This window comes from Schistocerca piceifrons, chromosome 5, assembly GCF_021461385.2.
Source record: "Schistocerca piceifrons isolate TAMUIC-IGC-003096 chromosome 5, iqSchPice1.1, whole genome shotgun sequence".
In the NCBI taxonomy this organism is placed as follows: domain Eukaryota; kingdom Metazoa; phylum Arthropoda; class Insecta; order Orthoptera; family Acrididae; genus Schistocerca; species Schistocerca piceifrons.
Window position 1 is genome coordinate 75495067 of NC_060142.1, and position 17918 is coordinate 75512984.

Below are 17918 nucleotides of genomic sequence, written 5' to 3' on the forward strand. Positions count from 1 at the left end.
CAACACTCGCGGGAACGGAAGGCATGTTGTGTGCTGTCCGGGGAGCAGCTGTTACAAAGCGTTTAACATATCTGTGCTATGTGTCCTGTGGTTCTTAGAAAAAAGAAAACAAAGTTGTTTTTCAGGTATGGAAAACATATAAAAATTCTAAAATTTGTTCCCGTGCGCTGGCGTGGATTTCTGATTGAGCCATTTCCGGTTTCATACAGTATGTAAGAGCTGTAGTTTAGTGAACATGCTCGTGTCCTGCGGGCAGAGGTCTCACATCGGAGCGTGGATCCATTAACGGCGTCGAGGTGGTGTTCAGTGATTTGGCAAGGTCTTACTGAATCCAATAAATTAAATTTTATTCCGCGCAAATCTGAAGTAGGATTTCTTGCGTTTATTTTGACCTACCGCTGTTCAACTTGAAAATTGCCTGTTAAGCTGCATTTCCATTTTACTTGTAGTTTTGTTTTCTTTAGTTCGCAAAACAGTGTTTGAGTACATTCTGCAAAGATATCCTGATATAGGGATCGACAAGGGACGTAAATTCTTGGAGATATCCCTTTAGGAAGTGTTGCAATAGCTGAATGTTTCGCCGACTGAGTTTAAATTCGCAATTTCGCACTTGTGTTCTTGAAGTGGCAGACATAGGTTGTAAACTGATCGTAGCTGGCGACTGCAGTTGGCAAGACCGTTAATGTTACTTCCAGTGGACATTAATTCACAACGCACAGGGCAATTCAGTTAGCAGATACTAGTATTTTCACATTCAAATTGCCATCATTTTGTGGGTGGAACTGATGATGATTACGACTATGGTCTTGTACTTAGTCACGTGGTACAGTCCGCGCAGGATACGGTGGTCATTGCGCAGTAACCAGACCCTGCAATCTTTCTCACGCGATTTTACAGAAACTATTCGGTAAAAAATTTAAGTTTTACATCACTTATACACTATGTGATCAAAATTATCCGGACACCTGGCTAAAAATTACTTACAAGTTCCTGGCACCCTCCATCGGTAATGCTGGAGTTCAATATGGTGTTGGCACACCCTTATCCTTGATGACAGATTCCACTCTCGCAGGCATATGTTCAATCAGATGCTGGAAGGATTCTTGGGGAATGGCAGCACATTCTTCAAGGAGTGCTGCACTGAGGGGAGGTATCAATGTCGGTCGGAGAGGCCTGGCGTTCCAAAATATCCCAACGGTGTTACATAGGATTCAGGTCAATACAATGTGCAGGCCAGTCCATTGCAAGGATGTTATGGCCGTGTAACCACTCCGCCACAGGCCGTGCGTTATGAATAGGTGCCCGATCGTGTTGAAAGACGCAATCGCCGTTCTCAAACTCCTCTTCAACAGTGGGAAGCAAGAAGGTGCTTAAAACATCAATGTAGGCCTGTGCTGTGATAGTGCCACGCAAAACAACAAGGGGTGCAAGCTCCCTCCATGAAAAACGTGACCACACCATAACACCACCGCTCCGAATTTTACTGTTCGCACTCCAAGCGCTGGCAGATGACGTTCACCGGGCATTCGGCATACCCACACCCTGCCTTCGGATCACCACATTCTGCATTTTGGACCGTGATTCGTCACTCCGCACAACGTTTTTCCACTGTTCAATCGTCCAATGTTCACGCTCCTTAAACTAAGCGAGGCGTCGTTTGGCATTTACCGGCGTGAGGTGTGGCTTATGGGGAGCCGCTCGACCATGAAATCCAAGTTTTCTCACCTCCCGCGTAATTGTTATAGTACTTGCAGTGGATCCTGATGCAGTATGGAATTCCTGTGTGATGGTCTGGATAGACGTCTGCCTATTACACATTACGACCCTCTTCAACCGTAGGTGGTCTCTGTCGGTCAACAGACGAGGTCGGCCTGTACGCTTTTGTGCTGTACGTGTCCCTTCATGTTTCCACTACACTATAATATCGGAAACAGTGGATCTAGGGATGTTTAGCAGTGTGGAAATCTCGCATACAGACGTGTGACACAAATGACACCCAGTCACCTTACCACGTTCGAAGTCCGTGAGTTCCACGGAGCGCCCCATTCTGCCCTCTCACGATGTCTAATGACTACTGAGGTCGTTGATATGGAGTACCTGGCAATATGTGGCAGCACAATGCACCTAATATGAAAAACGTATGTATTTGGGGGTGTCCGGACACTTTTGATTACATAGTGTAGATTTATATATCAGCTTCATGATGACGTGTCATCATTTAGTTAATGGTCGTAATTATTGTGATATCCGTACGGAAATAAGACATTGCACGAAATTCGAAAAAGTTCTCAAATAAAAATAAGGATCGCTAAGATTTTGTGTTTAGCGCATATTACGTAATATGCATGAAATTTAGCTAACATATTGAATTTTTCTTTAGACTTAGATGGACGTCTCTATCTCTTACCACTCTCGAGAAAATTGATCTGATGTAGCACACTGATTTGCGATAGCGTGCGCTGCGATTAAGCCAGAATGAAATATTCACAAAACTGCTTATGTTTTACAAACGGTTTGAGATACCGAAATGATTTTTGACAACTGATGGCACGTAAACAGGAGAGTACTTTCCATGTGGTTACTAAGCGTTACTTCATTATCTGCCTCGTTATTCCAGTAACTACAGACTTTTTCGATGAAAGAATGTAATTTTAAAGGCCACCAACACCTGGTGAAACGATAAATGTTATGGGTTTTGGAACAACGTAAGTGAAGACATAACACGTTTACTTTTATACCGATAATGTGCTTTTTCATAGGCTACTGATCTTACTTTTCCCCAGTTCCTTTCTTAATAAACTTCTGTTTCGGAATCCTCTCGCAATTGCGTCTGCACAACATATTAGTGAGTTGCATTATGTAAACTCCACTGTGTTTAGGCAAAAGAAGCAAATTATAAATTGGCAACAGAAGAAACGTATAGGTTATCTCAAAATTCGCTGCTGTGACGCTTCCCTGAAAGTTAGAAATGGTTAACCGTTCAGGCGAAAATAAATCACTGCTTTTGTTGAATTTTCAGCGAAATTATTTTTTGAATGGTTAGCATGCAAGTGTGGGCGTAGGCTTCAGTTTAGAATGGCACTTCCCCTCCAGCTCTCGGCATTTCCCCTACAGCACCTGCACAAAAACCCCACCACTACCAATCTCCCCACACGTGCCCTACTGATTGCCGTGTTGTTCTGTGCAGATTCTATTACAGAGGCTCACAGTTCGATTACTTTTCGTTAACTTGGAAGTTCTTCAGTCTAAAGCTTTATGCACTGAGTTTCATCATTCACTCCTGCATTTCAGATTATTTAATGCCCTAGTGGAAGACAAGTATAGAAAACTTGCATTTCTGTCATTGTAAGAAATTCTTTCTTCATGTGCACTGCTATTACGATGTGGTGTATGTCTACTGTTTCATTATTTTGAGCCTGATACAGAGCGTTATTTCTGTTTTTTGGATGCTCATTCACGTTCCACTCAATTTTTTATTTAATGTTTGTGCTTACACATGAAGCACACATATGCGACGCCGTCTTGGGTACACCTGTTGTCAATGTTCTCCTTTATCAATTCCGTGATCATCTACGAGTCATTGAAATAATTTAGCCACATACAGCTTCTCCCATCGACTGATAATAAATACCACGCTCAGTATGCATAAAGTTTTAGGTTATGGAAGGAGAGTTTTGTCGATGACAGTGGGACAAGGATCTTCTGTGGCTGATTTCTATAAAATGTACTGTTTTCATGCAATACTTTATGCAGAACACGATAGAGAGGGCTTCAGCTTTTGTTATAATATGTGCAGATTTTTTCTTTGAACTACGTCAGTATTTGATTACTTTGATGAGGTATTTTCTGTGTCAGACTTTTTTCATATTAAAGTATTGTGCTTACATTCAAGGGAATTCAAACCACAGCACAGTGTTTAGGTACAAGTTAACCACATTTACACTCTATGATTTTGAGAGACTGTTAAGCATTATTTATTACATCTGTTACTTTTAGTTCATATTTCAATATTTTCTACCTTTCTACAAGCTCTTAGGCATGTGATTATTTTTTAATTGCGTTGCTGCAAAGAGATCTTTTGTCAACAGAAATTCAAAATGAACAGTGCCAGGTCGATACAAATATCTTGATATTTCAAAGTAGACTTGCACTACTGAATTAATGCTGTTCATTTTCATCTCTTATTGACACATGATTGCCTTTGGGCATGTTCCAATATTACCCACAGCATTAAATATAGGAAAAATGCCATGTCTTGTAAGAGTTGTCTAAAATTAACCAGAATGGCCGATTAAATTTACACTATTAAAATTTAAATTTTACTCGAACAGGGTACAATTAGTACACTTTTTTCAATTTTCCAAGCAGTAATTACAGATGTAAGATGCTACAATGCCTATTGTGAAGTGTAATTTATTTTATATCCATTATTTTCAATGTCACGTTCCGTGGGTTTTCTGGAAGTGTGTGCTTCTGTGATTATTTCCTTGTTTACTTCCTAGTCAGATGGAGTGCCAGAATTAATTATTGAATCATGAAAATTCATGTAACAGAGCATAACACAGGGCTTAGTCTAACTATTCATTGTAGTAAACTAGTTTGTAAGACGGTGTTCGAGTTACAAGATGTATCCTGTTTGGTTATGGTGGAGATAGTCGGCGTAAGTCGCTAGGAACCACCTAAACACAGCATATTGACTGACAGCGGCGTACGTTTTCCAGTGCTGTTGTCGGATCCATGAAACCTTGGTGAATGTAGTTAGAAAGTTGCAGGAAAGTAATTATTGGTTTTCGAACAGTGACAAGTTAAACAATGTCATATGGGTCAAAACGTGGCAGGAGATCCTTGTTTAAACTGATTTTATAAATTTAGTAGAAGCGCTAATTTTTCCAGCTCCACCTATAAACGTTAACTTAGTTAATCCTCTGAACAATATATTGCGCAATTTGTCTTGGTCGCAAAGAGTGCAAGGTGCAAGTTTAGCTCTGTGATACGCGTCAAAGCGTGGCAGGCGATCGTTGTCTACAGTGAAAACTCCAAGTTAAGGTATACTGTCATTTGTCTCATTTGTCAAGTGTATGTGATGCAAGTTTAACCCTGTTGTGTGGGTCAAATCATGGCAGATTATCCTTGTTTACATCAGTTTTATAAATTTAGCTGGATCGCTAATTTTCCATATCCGCCGATAAACCTTAACTTAGATAACCCTGTGAGCAATACATCGCATAATTTGTCTCGCTCGCCGGGAGTGCACGGGTACTGGCTGTGGGTGCAAGTGAGGTTTTGCACAATATAACGACAGCTCCGAGTACAGTAGGAGGAACTTTACAATCAATGACAACAAAAGACTGAGTCACACCGACAGGCGATCACAGACAATTCAATGATTAACGAGACTGCTCTCCGAAAACAGGAAATCCTGGTTCGAATACCGACCTGATACAAATTTTCAGACATCGGTAATACAAACGCTTCATCGTATTTCGACTTGTACTTTCAAATACATAATTCCAGCGCGCCTGTAGTGATAACCAATGAAAAGCGCATATTTTAAAGTTTTGTTTATGTAATTGCACGTTTCATTGCGATTCACCAGGCGACAGGGAGATAGCAGTTTGCAAAATGGCGACTAATCATGAGAAAGCATTTTTTGTGTTGCAATATGAGAAGACTGAATCCGTAATTACTGAGCGACGTAGTTTCCCAAACAGGACAGCCACAAGCCCACAGAAGCATTCTGCGGTGGTGTCGACAGTTCAAGGACACAGGTTGCCTTTGTAAAGAACGAAGTTCCTGGTAACAAGGTGTTGCAAGTGAAATAGTGGAAGGACTAGACGAGGCGTTCTTCCACAGCCCACATAAATCTACACTTCGTGCAAGTCCCAAATTGGGCATCTCCCAGGCGTCTTTATGAAAGATTCTGCGCAAGCGACTGATCAGAAACCATATCGCCTACAGCTGCTGCAACATTTACGGCCAAGCGGTCACACTATCAGCCGAAAATTTTGTGATATTTTTCCAGGAAGCGCTGTTAGATGACGAATTTACTCACGTTCAGTGAAGAGGCGACGTTCCAGGTAAACTATTCAAGTGAATCGTGGAAACATTCGCATATGGGACAAGACAAATCCTAATGTTCCAGCGGAGATTGGAACAGATTCTCTAAAGGATAATGTCTTCTATGCTAAAGGTACTGGCCACCACTTTTTTCCTGGAAATCACCTAACAGCTGATATACCAGACTTCATATTCCAGCAAAACTGAGCTCCGCTTCATTGGCATGAGTGGTGCTTCGCCATCTTTAAGGAAATTCCAAATCGGTGGACTGGGCGCGGCGCTGGATGATTTGGGACTCTTTGGGTGACCCCCAATGTCTCTTTACTTTAAAGTTTCCGATTTCTTTCTTTGGAGATACGTGCAAGACAGTGTTTACGTACCACTTTTGCTGACAACATTGACTGAACTCTAGGGTCACATGACTGCTACACTGGTCAACACAGACAGGGATATACCCGAACACTTGTAATGATGTTATAAGAAACTTTTTCATACAGTGTATCAGTTACCATTTTTTACGTAATACTTTGTGGAATAGGAACGTCATTCAGCAAGTAAAGAACTTTTTCTTTCTACAAAAATTTTTATTTCCTATAATTAAAGGAATCTGTGTTTTACATATAATTTGATACCCTAACGGTTTTCTGCGTAGTCACTGTTCAAAGTTAGGTAGTTGTCGTCCCGTTTTAACAGCTTTTCTATACCTTCTGCGTACTCAATTGTCGCCAAGTTGTTGAACGGCTGATTAATGGCTTTTTTAAGTTCGTAGCGCTGTCCACTCAAAAAATCTTTCGATTTGTGGAATAAGGGATAATCACTTGGGGCTGAGCCCGAACTCTATGGCGGATGTTGAAACATCTCCCACTGAAACAGCTGAAGCAAGTCCTACGTCACTCCCGATGCATGAGGACGTACATTATCGTGAAGGAGGGTGGCTCCACTGCTCAGTGTTCTGTGCCACTTGTTTTTAGTGGCACGACGAAGTTGCTGAAGCGTCTGGAAGTAGGCCACTGCATAACCTCTAACCATGTAGTCGATAAGCGGGGCACACTTACGATCCCAAAACTCCGTAGCCATAATCTTTCTTGTGATCAAAACTTCTTTTGCTTTTTTCAGTTTCGTTAGGATTGGAAATACGCCACACCACTGATTGGAGTTTTGTTTCCGGTGTGAAATGTGGTACCTAAGTCTCATCACCAGTGTGATTCAAAAGTCCATCGCTATCCTTTTCATAGCACCGGCCGGAGTGGCCGAGCGGTTCTGGGCGCTACAGTCTGGAACCGCGCGACCACTACGGTCGCAGGTTCGAATCCTCGGGCATGGATGTGTGTGATGTGCTTAGGTTAGTTAGGTTTAAGTAGTTCTAAGTTCTAGGGGACTGATGACCTCAGAAGTTAAGTCCCACAGTGCTCAGAGCCATTTGAACCATTTTTTTTTTTACCCTCGTACACTCATTCAAGACTTGCTGAATCACTCGACATAAAAGTTTTCTGTGTTAGGTACCGCGTCATAATGTAAAAACTATTGCTGCTGGAGAAAAACCAATGTTTCGGCCACGATTGCAGCGGCCTTCTTCTGGGCCTAATGGTGCGTTCTAGCTATGCAGTGCCCCTTACATTTTGTTGTTAGTGTTCACTGCGCATGCCATTACGTCATAATTCTAAAAAGGTAGTTAGTTTCATTGGTCACTTAAGGAAGAAGGAGAGGGAACTTTATCTCTAATAGGTTATTGCGGTGGAGGGAGAACGTGACCTCTGTTGTCTATTGGCTCCTGTGTTGTGTACCACGATTGGTGGTCACCGTCGAATGAGAAGTTGGCTGCTGTTTACCAACTGCTGGACGTCGGCCGCGCGGCGGCAGTAACTCGCCGGTGGTGCACGTGCCTCGTGTTGACAGTGCGGTCTGCTGGGCTCTGATTGCTGGCAGCCAAGATGGGGCGAGCCTGAGTCCATCCTCCCTGTTCATGTTGTTAGGGTGTTTAAGTGTTTCGATGGTCTCTCTGATTTTGCGTTTCGTCATAACTGCCTGCTTGGCCAACACAGAGACTTCGCTAAATTTTATTTCGTTCCCGCAATCTTGCTGATGTTCTGCCACTGCGGATTTGTTGTGTTGCCCTAGACGAATATAACGCTCGTGTTCCCGAATGCACGTTGCTATTGGCCTACCAGTCTCGCCGATGTATGCCTCTCCACATTCGCATTCCACCTTGTAAACGCCTGCAGCGTGTAATGCATCATCCACCTTGTCCTTGGTGGAGCCTAGCACGTCCTGGATCCTACGACCACTATAGAAGACAGGCTGCACCCCAACGCGGCGAAGGTGTTTGCCTATTCGGTCACTAACGTTTTTCATATAAGGTAAGCGCACTGTTTGCTGCAGCTTGTGTATTTCTTGCTTATCTTTCTTGCTTGTGTTGGTCGACAAGACTGTGTTTATCGACTTATGGCTGTAGCCATTGGCTAGAAACGTTGTGCGTAACCTTTTAAGCTCAGGTGTGATGTTTTGAGCATCACTTAGGCGCTGCGCACGGATTGCCAAAGAGCGGATGACAGAGTTCTTCTGCGCTGGGTGGTAATAGGATCCGTGCGCAGCGCAGAAGAACCACCCAGCGCAAAAGAACTTAAATACCCTAATAACATGAACAGGGCGGATGGACTCAGGCTCGCCCCATCTTGGCTGCCAGCAATCAGAGCCCAGCAGACCGCACTGTCAACACGAGGCACGAGCACTACCGGCGAGTAACTGCCGCCGCGCGGCCGACGTCCAGCAGTTGGTAAACAGCAGCCAACTTCTCATTCGACGTTGACCACCAATCGTGGTACACAACACAGGAGCCAATAGACAACAGAGGTCACGTTCTCCCTCCACCGCAATAACCTATTAGAGATAAAGTTCCCTCTCCTTCTTCCTTAAGTGACTAATGAAACTAACTACCTTTTTAGAATTATGACGTAATGGCATGCGCAGTGAACACTAACAACAAAATGTAAGGGACACTGCATAGCTAGAACGCACCATTAGACCCAGAAGAAGGCCGCTGCAATCGTGGCCGAAACATTGGTTTTTCTCTAGCAGCAGTAGCTTTTACATTATGACGAGGTACCAAACCCAGAAAACTTTTATGTCGAGTGACTCTGGCCGCGGAAGCCTACGCAGTTATATTGCTGAATCACTTTTAATCACTCTTTGTTCGAGAAATAAAATTTTTAAAAGGAAAGTAGCCACAGGATGTCAAGAGGACAAGGCGAGAGAGGAAAGTCGCAGCTAGGGATGAGGTCACAGCCGCAGCGGGCAGTGGAACAGGTTACTCACACAGTGCCATTGTCGGCCCAGCCGTATATCTCGGTGACCGCCAGCGCTCCAGAGGTGACGGCCTTGATGGACTTCCCCGTGACCGAGACCACGTGCGGGAAGCTGGCGCCGCCGCCGCCGCCCTGCGGCACCCAGTCGATCGTTATGAAGGTCGAGGAGTTGCCGTCTCTGAAGTAGGACACTTGCGGGTCCAGCCAGCCCGACGGCTGCGCCATCTTCACGCCCTGCATCACAATAACAACATCGTCAGTGCCAGTCCGAGTCTACAGCAGCCAGCAGTAAAGAACTTGCAGACAGTTGTGGGCTACTCACTCAGTAATGGGTGGATCTGGGCAACTGAACACATACGGTATTGAACACTGCAGCCAAAAACACTGGCAGAGAAAATATGTCATGCACCTTAAGATTGTCAACTGAACAAGCATAAATCGCATCTGGGACAGGCGAAGTTAGCTGGGTTTCTAACATTCTGCGTGGTGTCTGTTTGTTCTAAGTCGTGTCTCCCTACCACTTTCGCGCAACGACGCTCTGAGTGTGTTTTTTAGGGAATTGACTAGTTTGAACCTGGGACCTGTTGCTGGTAAGGAGACGCCAGACCACACATGACATGTAGAGTTCAGAAGAGTTCAGTGAGACTAGCGATGATACAATCAAATTCTTAATGATTTCAGCGTCAGCTCCACTGCACTCCCTGTAAAAGAATCTTATTACTAACTAAATTTAGTGGAAGGGGTTCAAGGCATTCCTATTTTTAGTTAGCTGGTAAAATAACGTCGAAAAAGCACTTAAGTTTACCATTGGAATTTTTATTCTGCTCACAAAACATTGTTTATAAATTTCACTATGGATAAAAGGAAATATTTTAATACAGGATGATAAAAACCAACTGCGTTCAACAAAAATGTGAACGAATATTCCCTGAATTAGTTTCCAAGTTCTATAATGGATCGAAGGATTACCTAAGCCACATCACATCTATAATTTGGGTTAAATTAAGTTTCATAAAAGAAAAAACTATCAAAATGGTCTACAGTGACCCTCAATTATCTTTAATTACTTATTTAACTTGTCGTAAATTACAGTGGTCGATGTGGCTTCTCAATAATTATATAACAGAAAAATCATCAAATTTCAGATTTTAACTCAAGAAGCAAATGTGAATACCACGAAGTTTAATTGACGATCGACACTAGTATTACGTAAAAAGGGGATGTAACAGATGAGACTTCTGCAGTTCTGAGTGAAGCCTTGTGCGCTCTTATGCGGCATCGAGTGCGTTCATTACCTTGTCGGTGGTTAGGTAGTGTCTTGGGCAGCGGGCGGCGCAGCTCCACACACCTCGCTGTCTCGGTAGCAACTCTCTCGAACTTCTCCTTACTACAATTTATGGAAGTTGGTTTAAGAAAATGTATCTGGCTGTGTTTTCAACTGACCAATCAGGGCTCAATGTTAACCTTAAGCTCTGCCTACAAAAATTGTCTATCCAATGAGAAACATTATACTTTTCGTGGTGGGACAATGTTTTTAATGTTTGCTGCGTAACATAGACGCGTATAGTCCCACGCTAAAACTTGCAGCTGGTGTGGCCCTTATAGTGTTGTCGTAAGATCTATACTGTTCTTCTGGAGAGCTCCATCTTTTAACATGGGCTGGGGGGTGGACCTCCCGGCGATCGGCCGGCGATGTGGGTGTCGCTTATCGTAGGGCCTCCTAGCTTAACACGGCTCTGCTCTCAGCTTCTGTTCTCGTTTCTCCCCTTTGAACTGCATCTGTTTCACGTTGGGAAGGTATGACATGCATTTAGGCGTTCTTGTTTTAGTCTGTGGTATTCCATTTGCTCACTCATTGATCGTATTACTTTGGTTAATTTAATGTCAGGATTTATTCGGAGCTATGTGACATACTGCCGGATTTGCTATCATGTCAGGTTTTTCATGGAAGGTGTTGGATTTGCCTGACACCTTACAGGTTACTGCTCATGGTACATGAAATTCACGGCGCAAAGAATTACAGTGTCACTTTTTTGAATCCTGACATTAGCCCCCATCGTGACGAAGAAATTTGAAATTTGGCTCAAAGATGACTACAACCTCCCTCTGTAATGATGCAATATCGTGGCGTCCTGCAACATCACCCTCGGAGACTTTTCAGACAGCAAGGTGTCGACACATGCGAAAGAAAGGCCAGACCTCACTTCATGTTAGCTGTAAGGTGAGTCAGTGTTGTCACATTGACACAAAATTTCTCTCTCCAATGCCAGCCTGGGCGTATCGTATGATGGGAAGGTCGTCACCCCTGCCCCTATCCCACCCTCCCACGTTACCCACATCTCACCCCTTTTTTTAACACCTCTGCAATGGAGGTCAGAACCGCGACGCCTATCGATGAATTCACGCTGTTCTCTTACGGTTGGCAGAGGAAAACTTTTCAGACACATCGACACTCAGAATCGACACTAAAAGGCCTCAGGAGGCGGCCTAAAGACCATCTGTGAAAGCACCCCTTCCCATGGCTCGTTCATTTGCACACATTTCGCAGCGGAAAACGATAGTTCGTAGTGCGCCGTGCAACAGTATGACGTTGCACCGTTCACGTCAATGCAATCTCTGATCGCTTCAGGCACTACTAAAGTGCGCGTCATTTACGACGGCGGCCGAGTTTAGGTTCGTTCTGCGCAGCTGACGTCACAAAACACAGTCAGCCAATGAACAGAGCACGGACGAGTGTCTTCAGTTTTAGAAACGTTCACTCATAAATAAAGTAATTGAAAAACAGCAATGTCTTGATAGCAGACTTTCTATAAAAGAAAGTTTGGAAAAAGCATTCTTTATACCAATTGCTTCATATTCTATTAATTAATAAAACCAAACAAGCAATAAGCCTCCTAATTCAGGCGATAGCAAGGAAAGGTGTTTGTATCATTCTCACGAATCGCTTTTTCGCAATAAAGAACAGCGGTAATTGTTTATTTCCTATTGTACTTCGACGAAACGTGGATAATTCATAGTCATACCAACAGTGTTTGTCGGTATTTTGCGTGATATTTTACAGTCCTCTAGGAATTTTATTGAATGACGAGCTACGTTAGCGTAATGGTTAAAGTCTCCTTGATGCACACACGTTAGTCCCATATGGTGTAGTTTCTTCACATTTTAGATAGGGTGTGGTTATGTATAGTTAGGAAGGCAACGCCTGAAGAGGTAAGAGTTTGGCAGGGACACAAGTGGCGATGCCCTGTAGGAATGGCTATGATTTTGTTTTATTTCTTTTGCTAGAAAAAAAATAAAATAAAAAAAAAGTGTTAGCTAAGCGAAAGGTTGTGAGTTCAAACCTTGTTCGATGCTTCGTATTTTTTTATTGAAAAACAATATCGAAGTGTCTTACTCAATGAATTTTATTCGTGTTAATGTAATTTTTTGAAATTTCTAGTGCTTTGTCTCTTCATTATAATCATAATAAGTTTTCGGTTTTTCTAATTTTGTCCTCCAATATTTATTTTCACAACAATTAAAAACAATGAAAAGGCACACATACAGTATTCATGTTATCTGTTTTGTTTGTATATCTTCTCTTCCGCAGTCGCTGTTTTACTATTCATATTGAGATATATTCTTTTGCGACAGTATTAAAAGTTTTATTTAGAGCAGAATTTCGGCTCGTACGTTGCCGAGCTACTTGATTGTCTGACGCAATTCTTTGCTTCGCTGTTTTGGCAGCATCATCATATTCAATGTTTTCGTCGACTGATCTATGTTTTGGCAAGTATTTGCTGTCCGTTGTGACAAACACAAATTGTTTGCGCACTGCGCCTCACTGACAATATATTTTAGTTTCTATGTTTTATTACGTCTACAATTCAGTTTTGTGTACTTCGCCAACTTTGTTTTAATCAGAAGGGAAATGACTCTGGTATAAATAAAACTTTAATTACAGTCGCGAAAGACGGAATATTTCTCAGTATTACAGACGACACCTATCTAGTACTTAAATTAAATGAGATATTGTTATACAGTAAGTTTTATATGAAATTTAGGTATTTTGTCCACATTTCATTCTCAACATTGTGACAACTAAAATCGACCACACGGAAAGTATACGCTATGGACTTTTACCTCTGCAAACTCTTCAAAATTTCGTGCAATGGTTTACTACATTTAATGCTGCACAATAACTGCGTTGAACATCGAACCAATATTAAGTAATTTATGGGGGGAAGGTATCAGTCAAGAAGATGTGTAACAATCAAATTTTTGGGCCAAATAGTTTTTGTGAAATCGAATGATAAGTGTGTCAAAGCAGTCAGAACACCATGTGTCTGCACAGGCGAGCAGTGCAGTGATGACAAAATGCGGGGAGCACGTCTCTGTAGCAGCGAAAGCGTTAATGCGGCCGTGGTGGCTTTACTTCATAAACTGCGCGCTCCCCCCTAAACGTAAGTTTGCGAACTATACTATACTATGGTGCTGCTTCTCTTGCCGCGTGCGTCGTGTGCAACTGGCAACGCAGCAATCTCCCGCGTCTGGGCGGGCATGCGCGAGCCGCCAAGATAAAAGAATTGAACAATAGATCACTTACAGTTGTAGCATTTCGTTACTCCTCGGACAGTTAGTCGCTTTGCTAGCGGGGACAGAGATTGATATTGTCAAAAGCTAGGTATTTGTAAGAGAATCAAACCTAGAAAGGTAATGCAACTAACTACGGCGTAAATCTGTGAGGAACAACAAAAAAGACGAAACCAGAAATTCCATTATAGTTTTTGGTCTTTCATGTGACATTGAAATCGTCCCAAGTGGGTTGATTTGGGGAAGGACACCAAACAGCGAAATCATCGGTCCCGTCGGATTAGGGAAGGACAGGGCAGGAAGTCGACCGTGCCCTTTCAAAGGAAGCATCCCAGCATTTGCCTGAAGCGATTTAGGGAAATTACGAAAAACCTAAATCAGGATGGCTGGACGCGGGTCTCACCTGTCGTCCTCCCGAATGCGAATATAACAGGTCCGTATACTACTGCTGTATGATTGAACGGTTCGAAGACTCTGTAAGATATATATTCAGAGATCAAGATTTGTTGCAATGGTTAATTTTGGGCCAGCACGTTCGTACATGCTTGCATGTAACATTTGATGTTGCTTGTAGGCATCCAGTAAGGACGCATTGCGAAAATAAAGAATTTGTAGGGACGCCGAACTCACCTGCCGGCCGTGCATACGTTTGGTGTCGCTTTCGGTGTTGTAGGAGACAAACTGCCGCACGTTGGACACTCGGTTCTTCCAGGATACCATCAGAGTGTTGTCGTCAGCCCAGCTGACGTCCTCAGGACTGCACTCCCTGTAATGTAGAAGTCAAACTATTACCATCCATCCATGCTGAAGTAATACTTGCTCGACAATCGCCACAACCTAATGCACGTTTCAAGTATCCAAGTTGTTTCTATTTCGTCTGCATAGGCATAGTTGACGTGGTACGGCTACCAATGCTATATCAAAATGGTCAGTTCACAATTTTTTGTAATTTTTGTTTATGGTCCAAGAGATATTTCTCTGCCTGACGTTTCGTCTTCCAATCCTGGAAACATCATCAGTGGTGTAACACCTACAGCGCCTCTCGATGTTGAAAAATCAAAAATAGCTCCAAAATTAGCTCCCATGTCCTTAAAATATCAATTCACAAAATGACCCAAGTCCGTCCACAAGTAGTAATTACGAAAAATAAATAAAAAACAAATAGAGGGAAATATCTAGTATAGAAAGCAAAAGAAAAGGAAAATTTAATTATAAATTTTATAAACATGGGAAGGGGGAAAACAGTAGAAAATATTAAAATATTAGTTATTCCAATAGGTAAGAAAATCAATATTATAGTCATAGAACGTAGGTCTGGGACACCAAAGATAGTGTTTATTAAAGTATAAATGGCCATACGTTGTAATTACGATACTCCAGTCTCTGTTCTAGTTCGGAGGTTATTTAGGACGTACAGCTTTAGAGAACAACAATTGGGACTTTATTAAACGGGGATCAAGAATAGATCGTGACAAGATTGTTTTTGAGGACTGTCAATTCAAGACTTTAATTTGGACATTTATCAGATTAGATAAACGGGAAGGTGAATAGTAATCTCTTTGGCTTTGATGTCAATTCGTGTGAATATTTAAACGCTTTACTGAATTGAGAATTTTAACCGGATTCGGACTTTGAATTGTGATAGTGGGAAACTTTAACTTCACGCGACTAGTGATCATAGTTAATGACAGTTTGCGGATATTAAATACGAGGGCAGTTCAATAAGTAATGCAACAAATTTTTTTTCTCGGCCAATTTTGGTTGAAAAAACCGGAAATTTCTTGTGGAATATTTTCAAACATTCCCGCTTCGTCTCGTATAGTTTCATTGACTTCCGATAGGTGGTAGCGCTGTACGGAGCTGTTAAAATGGCGTCTGTAACGGATGTGCGTTGCAAACAACGGGCAGTGATCGAGTTTCTTTTGGCGGAAAACCAGGGCATCTCAGATATTCATAGGCGCTTGCAGAATGTCTACGGTGATCTGGCAGTGGACGAAAGCACGGTGAGTCGTTGGGCAAAGCGTGTGTCATCATCGCCGCAAGGTCAAGCAAGACTGTCTGATCTCCCGCGTGCGGGCCGGCCGTGCACAGCTGTGACTCCTGCAATGGCGGAGCGTGCGAACACACTCGTTCGAGATGATCGACGGATCACCATCAAACAACTCAGTGCTCAACTTGACATCTCTGTTGGTAGTGCTGTCACAATTGTTCACCAGTTGGGATATTCAAAGGTTTGTTCCCGCTGGGTCCCTCGTTGTCTAACCAAACACCATAAAGAGCAAAGGAGAACCATCTGTGCGGAATTGATTGCTCGTCATGTGGCTGAGGGTGACAATTTCTTGTCAAAGATTGTTACAGGCGATGAAACATGGGTTCATCACTTCGAACCTGAAACAAAACGGCAATCAATGGAGTGGCGCCACACCCACTCCCCTACCAAGAAAAAGTTTAAAGCCATACCCTCAGCCGGTAAAGTCATGGTTACAGCCTTCTGGGACGCTGAAGGGGTTATTCTGTTCGATGTCCTTCCCCATGGTCAAACGATCAACTCTGAAGTGTACTGTGCTACTCTTCAGAAATTGAAGAAACGACTTCAGCGTGTTCGTAGGCACAAAAATCTGAACGAACTTCTCCTTCTTCATGACAACGCAAGACCTCACACAAGTCTTCGCACCCGAGAGGAGCTCACAAAACTTCAGTGGACTGTTCTTCCTCATGCACCCTACAGCCCCGATCTCGCACCGTCGGATTTCCATATGTTTGGCCCAATGAAGGACGCAATCCGTGGGAGGCACTACGCGGATGATGAAGAAGTTATTGATGCAGTACGACGTTGGCTCCGACATCGACCAGTGGAATGGTACCGTGCAGGCATACAGGCCCTCATTTCAAGGTAGCGTAAGGCCGTAGCATTGAATGGAGATTACGTTGAAAAATAGTGTTGTGTAGCTAAAAGATTGGGGAATAACCTGATACATTTCAATGCTGAATAAAACAACCCCTGTTTCAGAAAAAAAATGTGTTGCATTACTTATTGAACTGCCCTCGTAGAAATAACTTATTTACCGAAAGTGACAGGGTATTATCTAACATCTCTGATGCTAGCGGGAATCCTACTTAGACATCTAATTAAAGAACTTCTTTGAATGAGATCGTATGAGTGAACCTATTTATTAATAATTCTTGTCAATAAACTGACGTTGTTAATTTGAAACATAATACAAGTCCTGAACATTAATTTAACTTAGATTAATAAACGTTAAGGTTACGTGATCTATGCCAAGAAGAAACTAGCGATTCGTAACTAAAACAATGGAACGAAAGGTTAAAGTATCGTCGTCTGTAAACAATGGTAGTAAAGCTACTAAAAATTTTTTTCTCTCAGAGTTGGGAAAACTATACGTGTAGTGACCCACGTTTAACATTGTGTTTTAAAAGTAATCAAACTGATACTTAGCCGGGACAATATCAAATAAAAGTAAAACCCTTCAATGACAGTCAATACGTAAAAAATAAAATCAAACTTTCACCTATTAGACGAAAAAGCGAAAACAGAAAAAGGGCTGCTACAGTGGCTACAACGACTCAGAAAGCAGTTACAGTCTCAAACAACAGTTTATATGTATCCACGCAAAGGTCAGTTTGTGACAGCTGCAAAAGATCGCGGAGTTGCGCTGACGTGTGTTATTGGAGTTTGTGGCGGAGAAGAGTTGGAGTTGTTGACTTCGTTTAGCAGTAAGTCCTGCAACTTGTTTAATTTCAATCCTTCTTCTCTTCCGCTAAAATTATTTTTGTGCCCTTTGGAATTTCTGTGGCCCCTCTCTGTACTTGTCAGCATAATAGTGATAGCGTCTTGGTAAAACCATAGTACCGGCGAAACGAATTTGATGGTTCCCTGGTCCCACTGCATGATCTGCTACTGTCGATTTATCCTTGTTGACGACGACAATAGCTCTTGTGTGTCTTAAAGAAGGTTCTAATGTTACA

General features: G+C 42.5%; 1 protein-coding gene across 1 annotated transcript in view; it reads right to left on the minus strand.

Annotated features, from left to right (window-relative positions):
• LOC124797921 (venom dipeptidyl peptidase 4-like) overlaps positions 1-17918 on the minus strand; it is a 425918-nt gene that overhangs the window by 86617 nt on the left and 321383 nt on the right. Inside the window, exons 9-10 of the mRNA XM_047261054.1 lie at positions 14562-14697; positions 9370-9593 (exon numbers count right to left, since the gene is read on the minus strand). Coding sequence (XP_047117010.1) covers positions 9370-9593; positions 14562-14697 — 360 coding nt within the window. The remainder of the gene's footprint in view (positions 1-9369; positions 9594-14561; positions 14698-17918) is intronic.